Below are 18,086 nucleotides of genomic sequence, written 5' to 3' on the forward strand. Positions count from 1 at the left end.
CCGCCCCTTCTACCGATTTTCCCCCCCCTTCCCCCACCGATCCGCCCTCCCTTCCGTGCCGTCTCTGACCCCCATCGAACCTGCCTCTCCACCCCCCCCACCCCGGGGGTGGGGGCAGACCCAGACTGCCCCAACATGTCCCCCTCACCACCTCGTGCCAACGGGGACCTCGAAATCGCTGGAAAGGTTGTCCGCGGAGAGGAACCGCGAGGTGACGTTCCTGGGTGTCGAGGCACGCCTCGGAGACGCCCGTCCCCCTCCCCCCCCTCCCCCCCCTCCCCTCGCTCCTTTCTTGTTTTTTCTCAACCCATCTTTTTTTTAAATCCACGGTCCTTGCCTCCTCGTTCCTTTCGCAGGGTGGAATCTCTCTGCCCTGGCTAGCCCAGGCGCGAAGGAAAACCTGCGTCTCTCTCTCTCTCTCTCTCTCTCTCTCTCTCTCTCTCTCCCTCCCTCCCACCTTGCACGTTCCCTCTCTCTCCTAACCCCAACCTCTCTTCCTTTCTCACTCTTATCTAGTGAACTGGCCCAGACAGCTTCCTGTGGGAGGGAATTCCACAGGTTTGCAACTCTCCTTGAGTTGAAGAAATTCTCCCTCTTCCCAGTCCTGAATGGCCTTGCCCCTTATTCTTAGACTGTGACCCCTAGTTCTGGACTTCCCCAACATCGGGAACGTTCTTCCTGCATGTAGCCTGTCCAGTTCCATCAGGATTTTACACGTTTCTGTGAGAGAGACACAGAGGGGCACAGAGAGGGACGCACAGAGACCCACTACTCTTACTCGTCTGAAACAGATCTACTCCTCTCCCACTCGTGATCTTTGAAAAGCATGAAGGAACATCTGCACTTTGTAAATTCTCGCCCCCCCACCCCCCATCCTCCAAGTGCCACTCTCCTGCCTTTTCACCGTACCCTTGCTTCAATCCCAACACCCATCCAGTGCCCCCTTGAATGCCTCAGTCTAACCTGCCTCCACCCGATTTCAAGGCGGTGTGTTCCAGACTAGTACTGCTCGCTGGGTGAAGAAGATTTTCCTTCACCCCGTCTCCCCCTTGCTCCTTTTACACGTTCCCCCTCATCCTTGGCAATCAATTCTCCCCATCCACTCTGTCCAGACCGCACATGAAGGAAAATGTATATCTTTGTCACTTTCCAATGCTCGCCTCTAGGGCTCTGTCTCCCTCCAGCCCCTGTGTGGCTGGGAGGGTTCAATGAAGAAGCTTATTTTTGCTCCCCCTGTAAATGAGAAAAAAATAACCGACTGCTTTTGCTCTTGATCCCCATTATTTGGAACCAGTAAGTACTGTACCAAGAAGTGTTTGAACTGGGGTTTATTTGGAGGGTGGGCAGTTATGTTGGGAGTATGTATTTGTGGAGTTGCATTGCAGCGACTTGGAGGCTAATGTTGGTGTGTGAATCGAGGAATGTGTTCGCTGGAATTCTGAGGAACGAGGGGTGGAAATGTCAGAAACCTATAAAATCCCAGCAGGATTAGATCGCACAGGAAGGATGTTCCCGATGAACCGGAGAGTCCAGAGCCAGGATACAGAGTAGGCCATTCAGGACTGAGATGGGAAATCACTTCACCCAGTGAGGGATGAAAGGGTACTGGGCAAAAGCAGGGATGAGGGACTGAGTTGATGATCAGCTGTGATAATGAATGCCAGAGTAGGCTCCTGTTTTCCAAGTTGCTGTTAAACCGTGTAGAGGTGCAGGAGTTGAGTGAGCTCACAGCTTTCTGACTGCGGAATGTGCAAACAGAAGGGTCTGCTTTGTCATTCAGTTCAATCCGAATGATTCTCATTCCCACTTCACCATCTTTTTCCAGTTTAACCCTTGAATCCCTTCTCCTGTGGGGCCAGCTCTCGATCAGGCTTTCGAACTGGGGGTGGATTTGGGCTCTGACTGGAGAGAACCCATATTTCCCATGTTACAGAGATTGCATTTACAATGAAGGAAATTTTATCTTCCCGTCCCTTCAGAACGATGCGAAAGTGAAACCTTTCTCTCACAGTGTGCGCACTATGGAGCAGGCTCATAGGAGCCTGGTCTTACAGTTGTATAAGCTGGTGTAAATTTAACATGGAATTATTGAGATGAAGTTACATTATTTCAGATGCTGCTGGTAAAGACCACCTCCTAACCCCCTCCCACCCCAAAAAAGGGGGCCGGATTGCCTGGGTTCAAACCATTGTACTGAGGTCTTTGCTGGATGAATATGGAGCAATGGTTTGTAACCAGAGGGTGTGGTGCCTGTGCTCTTATTGAATGTTGGGCCAGACTGGAAGGGCTGAATGGCCACCTCTTGTCCGAAGAGCTAACCTGTTCCAGTTTCCTGGAACCAAGAAATGAAGTGCTGTACTACCCTTCTAAACGGGCTGGTTGGTTTTTCTGACAAGGGGACGGTGGGCCAACCCACAATCTTTGGAGATCTCGTTCGCCAGTAATGTTCAGATGGGCTCGCCTATGGGTTGTCCTCTGTTGGGTTTGTTTTCTCGGTTTTCTTGTGAATCTGTGAACTCCCCCCTTTGCACTGCGAGTCTGTAACGCTTAGTTCCTGCTGACCGATGCTTGAGTATTTCTACAAAGGAAGAGGTTTGCTCTTCCATCAGTTGAATTTTATCCAGGACAAGGGACGCACTCCCCAGTGCCCCAGATAAATATGTCCCTCTGTTGCCTGGGACTGTGCTGCACATCTTTAAACCAGTGATCCCTGGGTTGAAATGCACTCCGTTATTTCCTATAACTCCAGGTCTCTGTTGACACTAACATTGCCACTGATTCAGAATACTGCCTCTAGACGACTTGTAATAGAGACTGTGACCAATAAGGTTTATAAAGTCTAGACACTACCCCAACTGGAGAGAGTCTGCGATTTCCGTAGTTCCCTACTTTTGGAAAAGCATGCATTGCAATAAGGGAAGGTTCCTCATGCGAGTGGTCCGGCAATTGGTCGGTACTTGAGCACTTTATCTCTTTCGGAGACTGGCCCCTATAGGTGGGGGCACTTGACTGGCCTAAGGTGGGAGTAACTGAAGTGAATAGGTGACCTTCGACTGGGGAAAGTGGGAAGGATTAAAATGTGTAGTAGGAGATGCCTTTGGGTTGGGGGTGGAGGAGGGAGGGGGCTTTGGGAATGTTGAACATGAGAAAAGGAGCTGTTCTTGATTTTGTTTGGGTAAGTTCAGAGATAGTGAGAGTGGAGTGGGGGGGCAGCTCGGAGTTGACCAAGACTGTCTTGATGTGGCACATTTCCAGCCTCAATTGTCCTTCGCTGATGTTTTAGGCAACTGGTCACCCTGTGGGCCCAGTGTAGGATATTCGCCTGTGGTGTGTACTGCAGCTGAACACCAATCCTGTGCTGAAACAGAGAGAGAGGAAGCTTTACCCTGTGCTGTCCCTGTTCTGGGAGCCTTGGTGTGGAATGTTTTGCCTGACTAATCCTCCCTCAAATTGAAGGAATTTCTCCAACTAAGCGACGGTTAATCCTGACCCATCCGTGTTCTCTCAGTACCACAGAGTCTGAGGGAGAAGCTACTGCAGCAACCAACTCTCTAGGACTGGTTAGGATGAGGGAAAGTAGCATGGGTTGCTAGGGTGGGTCTTGAATCAGCTAATCATCTTTGCCCCATCCGGCTACGGACTTTGTCCGTTTCAATCGGGTAGCGGGTTAGCAGGTCTGGGAGCGGAGTTGTGTTGTGGGCTGGGTCGGGATGTTTGGGGAAAGGGGAGGAACCGGCTCCCCATGGGAGGAGACCATGGCTATGTGCTGTCGTCAGGGTCTCACTGGGAGGTTGTGCTCTAGGCCTTGTCCACCACCTCAGTGCAGCAAGAAGCTGACATAATCTCCTCCAACAACGGTTTGCAGAGTTGACCTCTGGTTGCCACTCTCCAGCCTGAAATTCCCAGATTGCTGCTGCATGTGTGCATGTGCTCGAAATAATGATAGGGGTTGTCACCGACTGGGGCGCTGTAACTTTTTAATATATATTCTGGGTTTTCTGCGTGTGTGTGTGTGTGTGTGTGTGTGTGTGCGCGCGTGTGTGTGTGTTTTCATTTTTTTTTGAAGATCTGTGCACATTAATCGGGATTTGGATGTCAGAATGAATGAAAGTCCTGTGTAAACTCACAACAGATTTTTTTTTAATTTTAAAAAAAAGAATTGTATTTGCACTTTGCAAAAAAAAATAGAACTTGTACAAATGTAAAGTCCGACCAAATGTACTTATGCCCCTTTGGGCCCCACGTGGTGTTTTAATAAAGGCGTCAGCTATTGTTTTAAATCCTGTTTGATTTTTCTCTTTGTTGTGTTCCAAGTTTCCATGTCTCAGCCTTGTGTTTCTGTAACTCGCTGGCTAGATTGATTTGTTAATTTAAATTTCACCAGTTGTCATGGTGGTATTTTAACCTGTGTCCCCAAGGCATGAGTATGGGCCTCTGCAATACCCTTTAAAATTCAATTCCTTCATGCCATGAGGGTAACAGGGCTGAGGACCGCATTAAATGCCCAGAGAGCAGTTTAAGAGCCAACCACATTGAGAGTCGCCTGTAGGTAGGAGCGGGTAATGATGGCAGTTTCCTTCCCCAAAGGACATTAGTGGACCAGGTGGGTTTATCCGACACTTGGTAGTGGATTCACGGTCATCATTATACCCTTGATTTCAGATTCCACCATCTGCCATTTGACAGGATTCAAACCCACCAGGTGGAAGTGGGTGCTGCAGATGGCAGAGATCAGAGTCTAGATGAGAGTGGTGCTGAAAAAGCACAGCAGGTCAGGCAGCATCTGACGAGCAGGAGAATCGACGTCCCATTTATCTCTCCGCCCAGCAGGCTCCCTGTCTCATTCCTGATGAAGGGCTTTTGGCCGAAATGTCGATTTTTTTTTTTTTTTTTTCCTGCTGCCTGACCTGCTGTGCTTTTCCAGCACCACTCTAACCGGGATTCAAACACATGTCCCCAGAATATTAGCTGGGCCTCTGTGATAATACTTCTAGACCTGATAATAACTGGTCCAAAGTCATTCCCATTACACTGATATCTCCCTATAGCTAGAGACCTCTCCTCCCTGATCACATTTGCTTAACCTACACCTCTTTATTTCCCCCGCTCCCCCCCCTTCCCTTGTTCTGCAGGTCAGGCTGACTTGCAGAATGAAAGCTGGGCCTAGCTCAGAGCACCAAAGCCTTGCCAGATTTGGCATTGGCCACCGTGCCCACTTTTAGTTTTGTTCACAGCATATGGGCATTAAGGTCGAGGCCAGCAACTGTTGCCTATTGGTAATGGAGAAGGTGGCGGTGAACTGCTGCATTAAATCGCTGCAGTCTGTGTGGGGACAGACAGTGTCGTTAGGGAAGGAACTCCAGGATTCTGACCCAGCAACACTGAAGGAACGGCTAATAAATTTCCAAGTCAGGATGGTGGGAGGGGAACTCGCAAATGGTGTTCCCATGTATCTGCTGCCCTAGTCTCTCTGTAATGAGATTAGAAGTTCGAAAGGTGTTGCAGTGAATCTTGTAGATGGTACATGTTGCTGCTGCTACTGAGATGGGTGGTGGAGAGAGTGGACCAACACCTGTCAGCAGAAATATAGTGATTAACTGACCGTGCAATGTAAGAGACCAGATGAGTCAATTTAAAACTCTCTCTCCTATAAGCATTCTAAATCACCTCTTTCCCCTACACACCCACTGGCTGAGAACCATTCAGTGTTTTTGGCTCACACCGACAGGTAGTTTTTCTGTAATGACATAGTTACATTCTTGTGTGACCCCCCCCCTTATTAAAAAATATTGTGCTTTAGAAACAGCACTTGTCACAGCCTGTCACAGCCAACACCTGTTTTAAAAGTTTGCACTTTAGAAACAATGGAATGAGCTGCCAGAGGAAGTGGTGGAGGCTGGTACAATTGCAACATTTAACAGGCAGCTGGATGGGTATATGAATAGGAAGGGTTTGGAGGGATATGGGCCGGGTGCTGGCAGGTGGGTCTAGATTGGGGTTGGAATGGACGGGTTGGACCGAAGGGTCCGTTTCAGTGTTGTGCATCTCTATAACTCTATAATTCATCAATCGGGAATTCACGTTAACGAAACACACGTTCTAGCAGAACGACCTGTATCAACTTTGTTGCTCCAATCAGAGACATCAGCAGAGTTACGTAGGAACAAAACCAGCTTTGTAGTTTGGCTATATTTTTAATTCTCCAGTCGTGATACATTGAAGCATTTTATGGTGGCTCTGGGCCAGTCTGAGCAGCACAGCACAAAGCTCTGACAGATGGTTTTAAAAAGAAAACACACACCCGCTCTCAGTCTGCAGTGAGGTCACCTCTGTCACCAGTACTACTCCGTGATTATAGAACGCTCTGATGGGGATGGCTACATGTAGGAAAGGTTTAGAGGGATATGGACCAAATGTTGGCAAATGGGACCAGATTGGGTTGGGATATCTGGTCGGCATAGACGGGTTGGAACGAATGGTTTGTTTCCATGCTGTACGTCTCTATGAGTTTAACGGGCACGAGTTTAATTTAGACTGCTTCAGGATGTCCCAGGAAGCACGGTTTGCTCTTTGGAAGTTGTGGGGCGGAAGGGGAAGAGAACTATTGAAAAATAGTCTTGCACAGATTTTGCATGTGAATCTTGCACGGCAAGATCCCAGAAGCTGCTGTGCACATGGCAAATTCTGGTCAGGAAGCTGCCCACGTTGCCCTTCTCCACAAGCTCCACTTGAGGGTTCTGGAGTCTTGGACGGGGGTGGGGGTGGGTGGAGAGAGAACTGATGGGCCCTGAAATCTGATGCCTCTTGAACAAGTTCATTATGCCTAGGCACCAGCATGTTGGCACCAGGCAGGAGGAGGGCATCATTCCTTCCCGAAAGCGCATCAGTGATATTTTCACAATCACCGTCACCGAGACCAGATTTTAGTAACTGAATTCAAGTTTTACCCAGCTGCTGTGGTGGGATTTGAACACCACACCCTCTTTCTCCCCCCCATCCTCAGTTACTGCCATCTTCCCTCAACTCTGCACCCCTCGATCCAGAGCACATTACGCTTGGGAGGAAGAGAGTGGGCAGAGCAGTGGGTATGGCCAATGTGGTTACAGGTTGACCCCCTCATTAGACTGGCACATCAAACCAACCAAAGCATAAACAAGTAGGTACACAACAGACTCAGGTCAGTGGGGGTAAATAACTCGGCGTCAACAAGTAAGCAATGTGCTGAACTATGAGAAGCACTGTTCCCGATAATTAACACGTTTTCTTTATCAATAGCTGATAGATTAATGGCAGTATTCGTACTAGAGGGTCCCAATACTGATGTGCCCCTCGTACAATGATGTCTCTCCTATTGGCAATGCTCTGCTGCCATTTCTTTGTCTCTATTTCAAGAGCAGTCAGATTTAGGGTGTAGGTGGGGAGTTGGGCGTTGCAAGGGATACATTTCTAAAGGGATCATAAGCACCATTGTCGATCTTTAGCTGTCCAGGAGGTGGGAGGTGAGCTGCTTTCTTGAACCCCTGCACTTCACTTAAGTGTTGGAACATGCGCAGTTCCATTGAGGAAGGAATTCCAAGATTTTAACCCAGTGACACTGAAGGAATGGCGAGATATTTCCAAGTCAGGATGGGCAATGGAGGGGAACTTGCAGGCAATGGTGTTCCCGCATTGGATTTCGGATGTTTGACTTAGCACCAATAACTCCTTAGAGTTTTTGCTTTCAAAACAAATTAAGGATCAGTCTACACTTCAGGAAAGCATTAAAAAAGATCCTACCAGACAGCCTCCAATCTCCAAGGAGATTCCACACAGGAATCATAATGATGGCGGGATAGAGGTATGGCAGATGTCCACACAAAGACAGATGACTCTGCAAATGGCTGCCATTGAAGATAGCAGATTGCTGATGAAGACACAGGACGCTGCAAGTGGCCAGCCAACATGGGGCCAATGCAAATGGCTGCCACTGAAGATAGGGAGCACTACAAAATGGCTGCCATTGAAGACAGGGAAAACTACAAAATGGCAGCTTGACTAACCTGAGCATTGCCAACAACTTGCCTCTACCACCTGGCTTCTAGCAAACAGTAGATGCTTTTCCATTCAAAGCCAGTATAACTGTTAGAATTATGGAAGGCACTGCTTCCGATAATTAACAATATATTACAAAAATAATTTATAGTGATCACTGTCCCTGATAAATTAAACAATCATTGATGACAACCAGAGTCTAGACACAAACACACAATCTAATTTCATTTGCTGTGACATTTTTTAGCCATTCATCTATTCACTTTAAATTCCTATCTTTAAGTTACTTTCTGGAAAAGAACATGACAGAGGCATTGACTTAAGACTGAACACAACTACATTATTTTCACTAGAAAAGAGAAGCTATCATAAGATTAAAAATCACCCAACACCAGGTTAGAGTCCAACAGGTATATTTGGAAGCACTAGCTTTCGGAGCACTGCTCCTTCATCAGGTGGTTGTGGAGTATAAGATCGTAAGATACAGAATAAATTTGCAATAAATTCCATGTCTTACAATCTTATTCTCCACAACCACCTGATGAAGGGGCAGCGCTCTGAAAGCTAGTGTTTCCAAATAAACCTATTGGACTATAACCTGGTGGGATTTTCAACACCACAGTCCAACACCAGCGTCTCCAAATCATGACCATCATAAGATATCCTCAAAACTATATTGGAAAATTTCATGAGACAGACTCTTGCAGAGATTAGACTGCGGATACATAGAGATCATCAACACCAAAAAGTCACTGTGGTCGTGAAGAGAAATCTCCTTATGTGGTATATGAACGGTGAGAATGGGGAACTTGCTACCTCAAAGTGGTTGAGGCAAATATAGTGTCAAAGCATTCAAGAGAAAACTGGATAAACAGGAGGGAGAAAGGAATAAGAAGGTGAAGGGGGTGAAACTCTGCTGGAAGGCTAAGGGGCAGTTTGACTGAGGCATAGAAGACCTTGTTTCAGAACCTGAGGATTATCAGGTCAGCAGTGATCTCTGAATGGCAGCACACATCCGATGGGCTGAATGGCCATCTGCTCCTATCTCTGATGGTCAAGGGGACACTTCTGAGGATTGTGAATCTTCAAAGCTCTCTCAAATTGGAGCAGGCTTGAGGCCCGCTCCTCCTAATTTCCTATACTTGTACAACACGTAAAGGGAGGAATGGGAGTGGAGGTCCATATGGAACAGAAACAGCAGCATGGAGCAGGTGGGCCAAATGGCCTGTTTCGGTACCATTCATATTTAACTTTGTCACGATGACCTCAGATTACTCACCACCAGATCGTGAAGGGGGCATAAAAGTTATCACAGGACCAGAGTCAAGAATGAACCTCCCTCCAACACCCCCATCTGTGTCGGAGAATCTAACCTTAGGCAATAGAGATTTGAAATTTAAACTGAAAATTATTGGAAAAACAGAAGAGTAAGATGGAAAGATAGAGGAGGGAAATATGGGGAGAAAGTGATGTGGGGTGGGGAGTCGGAAACAGAGATAAAGATGCGTGGGACATGAACTGACATGCCATCTGGTGTTGATCAGAAAGACATGGCAATGGGGAGTCCTCTTTACTCACCCCCTCCACCCCTGGTTATCCTGGGAAGGGTTGGAGGAGGAAGAGAGAGGTTCGGAGGGAGCGAGTGTGTGAAGTAAGAGTGGGAGAAGAGGAGACTGGTGGAGGAGAGGTGAGGATGGAGAGGGGAGAAGGAGGGAAGGGTGAGGAGAGGAAGAGATGAGAAGGCAGGGAAAGGAGGGGAGAGGAGTGAAGGATGAGCAGAGGACAGAAAGGAGGGGAGCTGCATGGAAGCCTCGAACGAGTGGTGATCAAATCAAGTCTGGCAGGGTTTGAGGAGGCCCACAGCACGCTCCCTCTCTCAGTGAAGGGTCAGTGAAGAATAAGTCAACGGTGTTGATGATCTGGACGTTCTAGAAGCTGTTGTTACCAATGTTCCAGACGTCTCCACTCAGAGCGTTGGCAGCTCCCTGCAGGGTCCATGTCACCAGGGCCAACTGCTTCCGGAACTTCTTCTCGTCAAACTTGCTCGGCTGGTCCTTAAGCAGCTGGAAATGTTTGTAAAGGGCTTCCAGTGTGTGGTCACCCCGTCCATGGAGAATGTGCCGGAAAGGTGCGTCAGTGGCAGAGACGTACTGAGACAGGAAGTAGAACTCCACCTGTTGGCAATGTTCCAGCGCACAGAGGGCTTCAGGAGATACTAGGCATATTCCTCCGACACCCCCTCACAGATACCCCCGTCCCTCACATATACCCCGTCCCTCACAGATACACCCCGTCCCTCACATATACCCCGTCCCTCACAGATACCCCCGTCCCTCACATATACCCCGTCCCTCACAGATACACCCCGTCCCTCACAGATATCCCCGTCCCTCACATATAACTTCCCGTCCCTCACAGATATCTCCCATCCCTCACATACACCCCCCGTCACTCACAGATACCCCCGTCCCTCACATACACCCCCCCGTCACTCACATATACCCCCGTCCCTCACAGATACCCCCGTCCCTCACATATAACCTTCCGTCCCTCACAGATACCCCCGTCCCTCACATATACCCCGTCCCTCACATATACACCCCATCCCTCACAGATACCCCCCGTCCTTCACAGCTATCCCCGTCACTCACAGATACCCCCCGTCCCTCACAGATACCCCCCGTCCCTCACAGATACCCACCGTCCCTCATATACCCCCCCGTCCTTCACAGCTATCCCCGTCACTCACAGATACCCCCCGTCCCTCACATATACCCCCAGTCACTCACAGATACCCACCGTCCCTCACATATACCCCCCCGTCCTTCACAGCTATCCCCGTCACTCACAGATACCCCCCGTCCCTCACATATACCCCCGTCATCACATATACCCCCATCCCTCACATACACCACCCCATCCCTCACAGATACCCCCCGTCATCACATATACCCCCCGTCCCTCACATATACACCCGTCCCTCACAGATACCCCCCGTCATCACATATACCCCCGTCCCTCACAGATACCCCCCGTCATCACATATACCCCCGTCCCTCACATATACCCCCGTCCCTCACATACACCCCCCGTCCCTCACATACACCCCCCGTCCCTCACATACACCCCCCGTCATCACATATACCCCCCGTCATCACATATACCCCCCGTCCCTCACATATACACCCGTCCCTCACAGATACCCCCCATCATCACATATACCCCCCGTCCCTCACATATACCCCCCGTCCCTCACATATACACCCGTCCCTCACAGATACCCCCCATCATCACATATACCCCCGTCCCTCACATATACCCCCCGTCCCTCACAGATACACCTGTCCCTCACAGATACCCCTTGTCCCTCACATATAACCTCATGTCCCTCACAGATATCTCCCGTCCCTCACATATACCCCCGTCCCTCACATAAACCCCCCGTCCCTCACATATACCCCCGTCCCTCACATATACCTGCCATCCCTCACATATAGCCCCATCACTCATAGACACTCCCCATCCCTCACATAAACCGCCTGTCCCTCACAGATACCCCCGTCCCTCACAGATACCCCCGTCACTCAGTTACCCCGTCCCTCACAGATACCCCCGTCACTCAGTTACCCCGTCCCTCACAGATACCCCCATCCCTCACAGATACCCCCGTCACTCACAGTTACCCCATCCCTCACAGATACCCCCTGTCCCTCACAGATACCCCCATCCCTCACAGATACCCCCGTCACTCACAGTTACCCGTCCCTCACAGATAACCCCCGTCACTCACATATACCCCGTCCCTCACAGATACCCGTCACTCACAGATACCCCCCATCCCTCCTATATACCCGCCGTCATCACAGATACCCCCGTCACTCACACATACTCCTGTCCCTCACAGATACCCTGTAACTCACAGATACCCCCGTCACTCACAGATACCCCTCGTCTCTCACAGATACCCCCGTACCTCACAGTTACCCCCGTCCCTCACAGATACCCCCATCCCACACAGTTACCCCCATCTCTCACAGATACCCTCTGTCTCTCAGAGTTACCCCATCCCTCACAGATACCCCCCGTCATCACATATACCCCCGTCCCTCACAGATACCCCCATCCCACACAGTTACCCCCATCTCTCACAGATACCCTCTGTCTCTCAGAGTTACCCCATCCCTCACAGATACCCCCCGTCATCACATATACCCCCGTCCCTCACATATACCCCCATCCCTCACATACACCCCCCGTCCCTCACATACACCCCCCGTCCCTCACATATACCCCCCGTCCCTCACATACACCCCCCGTCCCTCACATACACCCCCCGTCCCTCACATACACCCCCCGTCCCTCACATACACCCCCCGTCCCTCACATATACACCCGTCCCTCACAGATACCCCCCATCATCACATATACCCCCGTCCCTCACATATACCCCCCGTCCCTCACAGATACACCTGTCCCTCACAGATACCCCTTGTCCCTCACATATAACCTCATGTCCCTCACAGATATCTCCCGTCCCTCACATATACCCCCGTCCCTCACATATACCTGCCATCCCTCACATATAGCCCCATCACTCATAGACACTCCCCATCCCTCACATATACCGCCCGTCCCTCACAGATATCCCCGTCACTCAGTTACCCCGTCCCTCACAGATACCCCCATCCCTCACAGATACCCCCGTCACTCACAGTTACCCCATCCCTCACAGATACCCCCTGTCCCTCACAGATACCCCCATCCCTCACAGATACCCCCGTCACTCACAGTTACCCGTCCCTCACAGATAACCCCCGTCACTCACATATACCCCCGTCCCTAACAGATACCCGTCACTCACAGATACCCCCCATCCCTCCTATATACCCGCCGTCATCACAGATACCCCCGTCACTCACAGATACCCCTCGTCTCTCACAGATACCCCCGTCCCTCACAGATACCCCCATCCCACACAGTTACTCCCATCTCTCACAGATACCCTCTGTCTCTCAGAGTTACCCCCATCCCTCACAGATACCCCCGTCACTCACAGATATCCACCGTCCCTCACAGATACCCCTTTCACTCACAGATACCCACATCCCTCCTATATACCCACCGTCCCTCACAGATACCCCATCATTCACACATACTCCTGTCCCTCACAGATACCCCCGCCCCTCACAGATACCCCATCACTCACAGATACCCCATCACTCACACATACTCCTGTCCCTCACGGATACCCCCGTCACTCACAGATACCCCCGTCACTCACAGATACCCCCCGTCACTCACAGATACTCCCCGTCTCTCACAGATACCCCCATCCCTCACAGATACCCCCGTCACTCACAGTTACCCGTCCCTCACAGATAACCCCCGTCACTCACATATACCCCCGTCCCTCACAGATACCCGTCACTCACAGATACCCCCCATCCCTCCTATATACCCGCCGTCATCACAGATACCCCCGTCACTCACACATACTCCTGTCCCTCACAGATACCCTGTAACTCACAGATACCCCCGTCACTCACAGATACCCCTCGTCTCTCACAGATACCCCCGTACCTCACAGTTACCCCCGTCCCTCACAGATACCCCCATCCCACACAGTTACTCCCATCTCTCACAGATACCCTCTGTCTCTCAGAGTTACCCCCATCCCTCACAGATACCCCCGTCACTCACAGATACCCACCGTCCCTCACAGATACCCCTTTCACTCACAGATACCCACATCCCTCCTATATACCCACCGTCCCTCACAGATACCCCATCATTCACACATACTCCTGTCCCTCACAGATACCCCCGCCCCTCACAGATACCCCATCACTCACAGATACCCCATCACTCACAGATACTCCTGTCCCTCACAGATACCCCCGTCACTCACAGATACCCCCGTCACTCACAGATACCCCCCGTCACTCACAGATACCCCCGTCACTCACAGATACCCCCCGTCACTCACAGATACTCCCCGTCTCTCACAGATACCTCCCGTTCCTCACAGATACCTCCCGTTCCTCACAGATACCCCCGTCCCTCACAGATACCCCTGTCCCTCACAGATACCCCCCATCACTCACATATACCCCCGTCCCTCACAGATACCCCTGTCCCTCACAGATATCCCTGTCACTCACAGATACCCCCCATCCCTCCTATATACCCGCCGTCCCTCACAGATACCCCCCGTCCCTCACAGATACCCCTTGTCCCTCACAGATACCCCCTGTCCCTCACAGATACCCCCGTCTCTCACAGTTACCCCCATCTCTCACAGTTACTCCCATCTCTCACAGTTACCCCCATCTCTCACAGTTACTCCCATCTCTCACAGTTACCCCATCTCTCACAGATACCCCCGTCTCTCACAGTTACCCCCATCCCTCACAGTTACTCCCGTCTCTCACAGATACCCTCTGTCTCTCACAGTTACCCCCATCCCTCACAGATACCCCCGTCCCACACAGTTACCCCCGTCCCACACAGTTACCCCACGTCCCTCACAGATACCCCATGTCCCTCACAGATACCCCACGTCCCTCACAGATACCCCACGTCCCTCACACATACCCCACGTCCCACACAGTTACCCCCGTCCCACACAGTTACCCCGTCCCACACAGTTACCCCTGTCCCACACAGTTACCCCCGTCCCTCACAGATACCCCACGTCCCTCACAAATACCCCCATCCCTCACAAATACCCTAGTCCCACACAGATACCCCACGTCCCTCACAAATACCCCCATCCCTCACAAATACCCTAGTCCCACACAGTTACCCCCATCCCACACAGTTACCCCTGTCCCACACAGATACCCCACGTCCCTCACAGTTACCCCCGTCCCACACAGTTACCCCGTCCCACACAGATACCCCTGTCCCTCACAGTTACCCTCATCACTCACATATACCCTTGTCCCTTCCCCGTCCCTCAAATATCCATCTGCTGCCCCTTGCTTGCATATACCCGTACTTCCCTGTCCCTCACAAATACCTCTTTCCCTAACCCCTCTCTCACAAATACCCCTTTCCTATGCCCTCCCTCACAAATACCCCTCACCCCACTCCCTCCCTCACATATAGCCCTGCCCCTTCCCTGTTCGACACAGATACCCCTGTCTCACACCCTCGCTCCAGCACAGTTCTGGCCATCCCATCGTTGTCTGCCCTCCCATATGCGCAGGATCCCACAGCGAGTGAAGCCCCTTCCTGCCCCCCCCTTTAATCCCCTTCTGCAATTGGCTTCACGAGCGATCGACGCACCCCCTGACAGTCGCTTTGTTGCTGCGACAGGATAGAGAGCGTGGTCAGAGGCTGTCCCATGACAGAACTACCATTGCAAACCCCTTTGGGATCGGCATACCCCAGTCTCACACTCACCCTCATAATCTTATCGTTGTACATGCGGTTCAGGGCCTCATTGTCCACTGCTGACGTGCTGATGAGGTTGTTCAGTCGCTCGGCCGCACGCAGGAAATCCCCACGGGCAGAATACAGCCACCGGAGAGTGAGTCCCCGACTCTGATAGGCACCCAAACAGGACGGGCGAGGTGGGGCGAGGTGGGGCGAGGTGGGGGGGGCGGGGGGCATCAGTGAGAGACAGGGAGAAGGAAAACCAAACAGGACAATGTGAAACAGAAGCAAATATTGGTCATTCGTTCCATTCGGCTTCATAACAGAATTATAACACACTGTCCCCATCAAACACTCCCAGGACAGGGACAGCACAGGGTTAGACACAGAGTAAAGCTCCCTCTACACTGTCCCCCATCAAACACTCCCAGGACAGGGACAGCACAGGGTTAGACACAGAGTAAAGCTCACTCTACACTGTCCCCCATCAAACACTCCCAGGACAGGGACAGCACAGGGTTAGATACAGAGTAAAGCTCACTCTACACTGACCCCCCATCAAACACTCCCAGGACAGGGACAGCACAGGGTTAGATACAGAGTAAAGCTCCCTCTACACTGACCCCCCATCAAACGCTCCCCAGGAAAGGGACAGCACGGGGTTAGATACAGAGTAAAGCTCCCTCTACACTGTCCCTCATCAAACACTCCCAGGACAGGGACAGCACAGGGTTAGACACAGAGTAAAGCTCCCTCTACACTGTCCCCCATCAAACACTCCCAGGACAGGGACAGCACAGGGTTAGATACAGAGTAAAGCTCCCTCTACACTGTCCCCCATTAAACACTCCCCAGGAAAGGGACAGCACGGGGTTAGATACAGAGTAAAGCTCCCTCTACACTGTCTCCATCAAACACTCCCAGGACAGGGACAGCACGGGGTTAGATACAGAGTAAAGCTGCCTCTACACTGTCTCCATCAAACACTCCCAGGACAAGGACAGCACGGGGTTAGATACAGAGTAAAGCTGCCTCTACACTGTCCCCCATCAAACACTCCCAGGACAAGGACAGCACGGGGTTAGATACAGAGTAAAGCTGCCTCTACACTGTCTCCATCAAACACTCCCAGGATAGGGACAGCACAGGGTTAGATACAGAGTAAAGCTCCCTCTACACTGTCTCCATCAAACACTCCCAGGACAAGGACAGCACGGGGTTAGATACAGAGTTAAGCTCCCTCTACACTGTCTCCATCAAACACTCCCAGGACAGGGACAGCACAGGGTTAGATACAGAGTAAAGCTCCCTCTACACTGTCCCCATCAAACACTCCCAGGACAGGGAGTGCTGTTGGATATGTTGTTGTGTATGTTGGTTGATTGGCTCTGGGTTCTCCGGTGTAACGGCTGAAATATAAAACTGTGCTGATTATCTCATGCTTGTTACCTTTAGTTCTGGCATGAACGTTCGGAACTGGTTGATGTAATCCAGAGTAACCTCACTGTAGATTGCGTAGTTCAGATGGAGCCGGTCATTGAACGTCAGTTCAAGAGCTATCTGGCCAACAATCCTCACCACTCCCTCACAAATATCTTGCAGTCTGTTTTTGGTCTTGATTCTCAGGTTCTCGTAGGTGTCCTGTGCAGTGTTGAGGAAGGGATTGACCAGGTTGTCTTCCTAAAGGAGGGAGGGAAGGGCAGACTGCTGTGACCAGGCAATGCCACACAGTGATGGGCCCCTTTCCACACATAACCCATATCTCCCACTCTCCTCAGGTACTGCCAGTAACTACAGGGCAAGACAGCCTGTCAGAGATAGGTACAGGTGTAGAGACTGGGTAGGGGTTAACCTCCTCCAGCCCCTACACCCCCTCCCTATTTCTGTTATCCCCTCCAGCCCATACAACCCTCCCCATCTCTGTAAGCCCCTACACCCCCTCCCTATCTCTGTCACCCCCTCAAGCCTCAACACCCCCTCCCTATCTCTGTCACCCCCTCCAGCCCCTACACCCCCTCCCTATCTCTGTCACCCCCTCCAGCCCCTACACCCCCTCCCTATCTCTGTCACCCCCTCCAGCCCCTACACCCCCTCCCTATCTCTGTAACCTCCTCCAGCCCCGACATCCCCTGCCTATCTCTGTCACCTCCTCCAGCCCCTAACCCCCCTGGCCATGTCTGTCACCCCCTCCAGCCCCTACACCACCTCCCTATCTCTGTAACCCCTTCCAGCCCCTACACCCCCTCCCTATGTTTGTAACCCCTCCAGACTCAACACCCACTCCCTATCTCTGTCACCCCCTCCAGCCCCACACCCCCTCCCTATCTCTGTCATCCCCTCCAGCCCCTACACCCCCTCCCTATCTCTGTCACCTCCTCCAGCACCTACACCCCCTCCCTATCTCTGTCACCCCCTCCAGCCCCACACCCCCTCCCTATCTCTGTCATCCCCTCCAGCCCCTACACCCCCTCCCTATCTCTGTCACCTCCTCCAGCACCTACACCCCCTCCCTATCTCTGTCACCACCTCCAGCCCCTACACCCCCTCCCTATCTCTGTCACCCCCTCCAGCCCCACACCCCCTCCCTATCTCTGTAACCTCCTCCAGCCACTACGCCCCTTCCCTATCTCTGTCACCTCCTCCAGCACCCATACCCCCTGGCTATGTCTGTCACC

At 51.5% G+C, this 18,086-nt stretch overlaps 2 protein-coding genes across 2 annotated transcripts in view; one reads left to right on the forward strand and one right to left on the reverse strand.

The window, feature by feature from the left end:
- Positions 1 to 6,927, forward strand: part of LOC140492434 (phosphatidylinositol 4,5-bisphosphate 3-kinase catalytic subunit alpha isoform) — a 78,765-nt gene extending 71,838 nt beyond the window's left edge. The window contains exon 23 of the mRNA XM_072591325.1: positions 6,828 to 6,927. Coding sequence (XP_072447426.1) covers positions 6,828 to 6,927 — 100 coding nt within the window. The remainder of the gene's footprint in view (positions 1 to 6,827) is intronic.
- A 1,622-nt stretch (positions 6,928 to 8,549) lies between these two features.
- Positions 8,550 to 18,086, reverse strand: part of LOC140492435 (transferrin receptor protein 2-like) — a 65,657-nt gene continuing 56,120 nt past the window's right edge. Inside the window, 3 exon segments of the mRNA XM_072591326.1 lie at positions 8,550 to 10,205; positions 15,439 to 15,579; positions 16,861 to 17,091. Coding sequence (XP_072447427.1) covers positions 9,960 to 10,205; positions 15,439 to 15,579; positions 16,861 to 17,091 — 618 coding nt within the window. The 3' untranslated portion in view covers positions 8,550 to 9,959.

The sequence above is a fragment of the Chiloscyllium punctatum genome, chromosome 21, assembly GCF_047496795.1.
Source record: "Chiloscyllium punctatum isolate Juve2018m chromosome 21, sChiPun1.3, whole genome shotgun sequence".
In the NCBI taxonomy this organism is placed as follows: domain Eukaryota; kingdom Metazoa; phylum Chordata; class Chondrichthyes; order Orectolobiformes; family Hemiscylliidae; genus Chiloscyllium; species Chiloscyllium punctatum.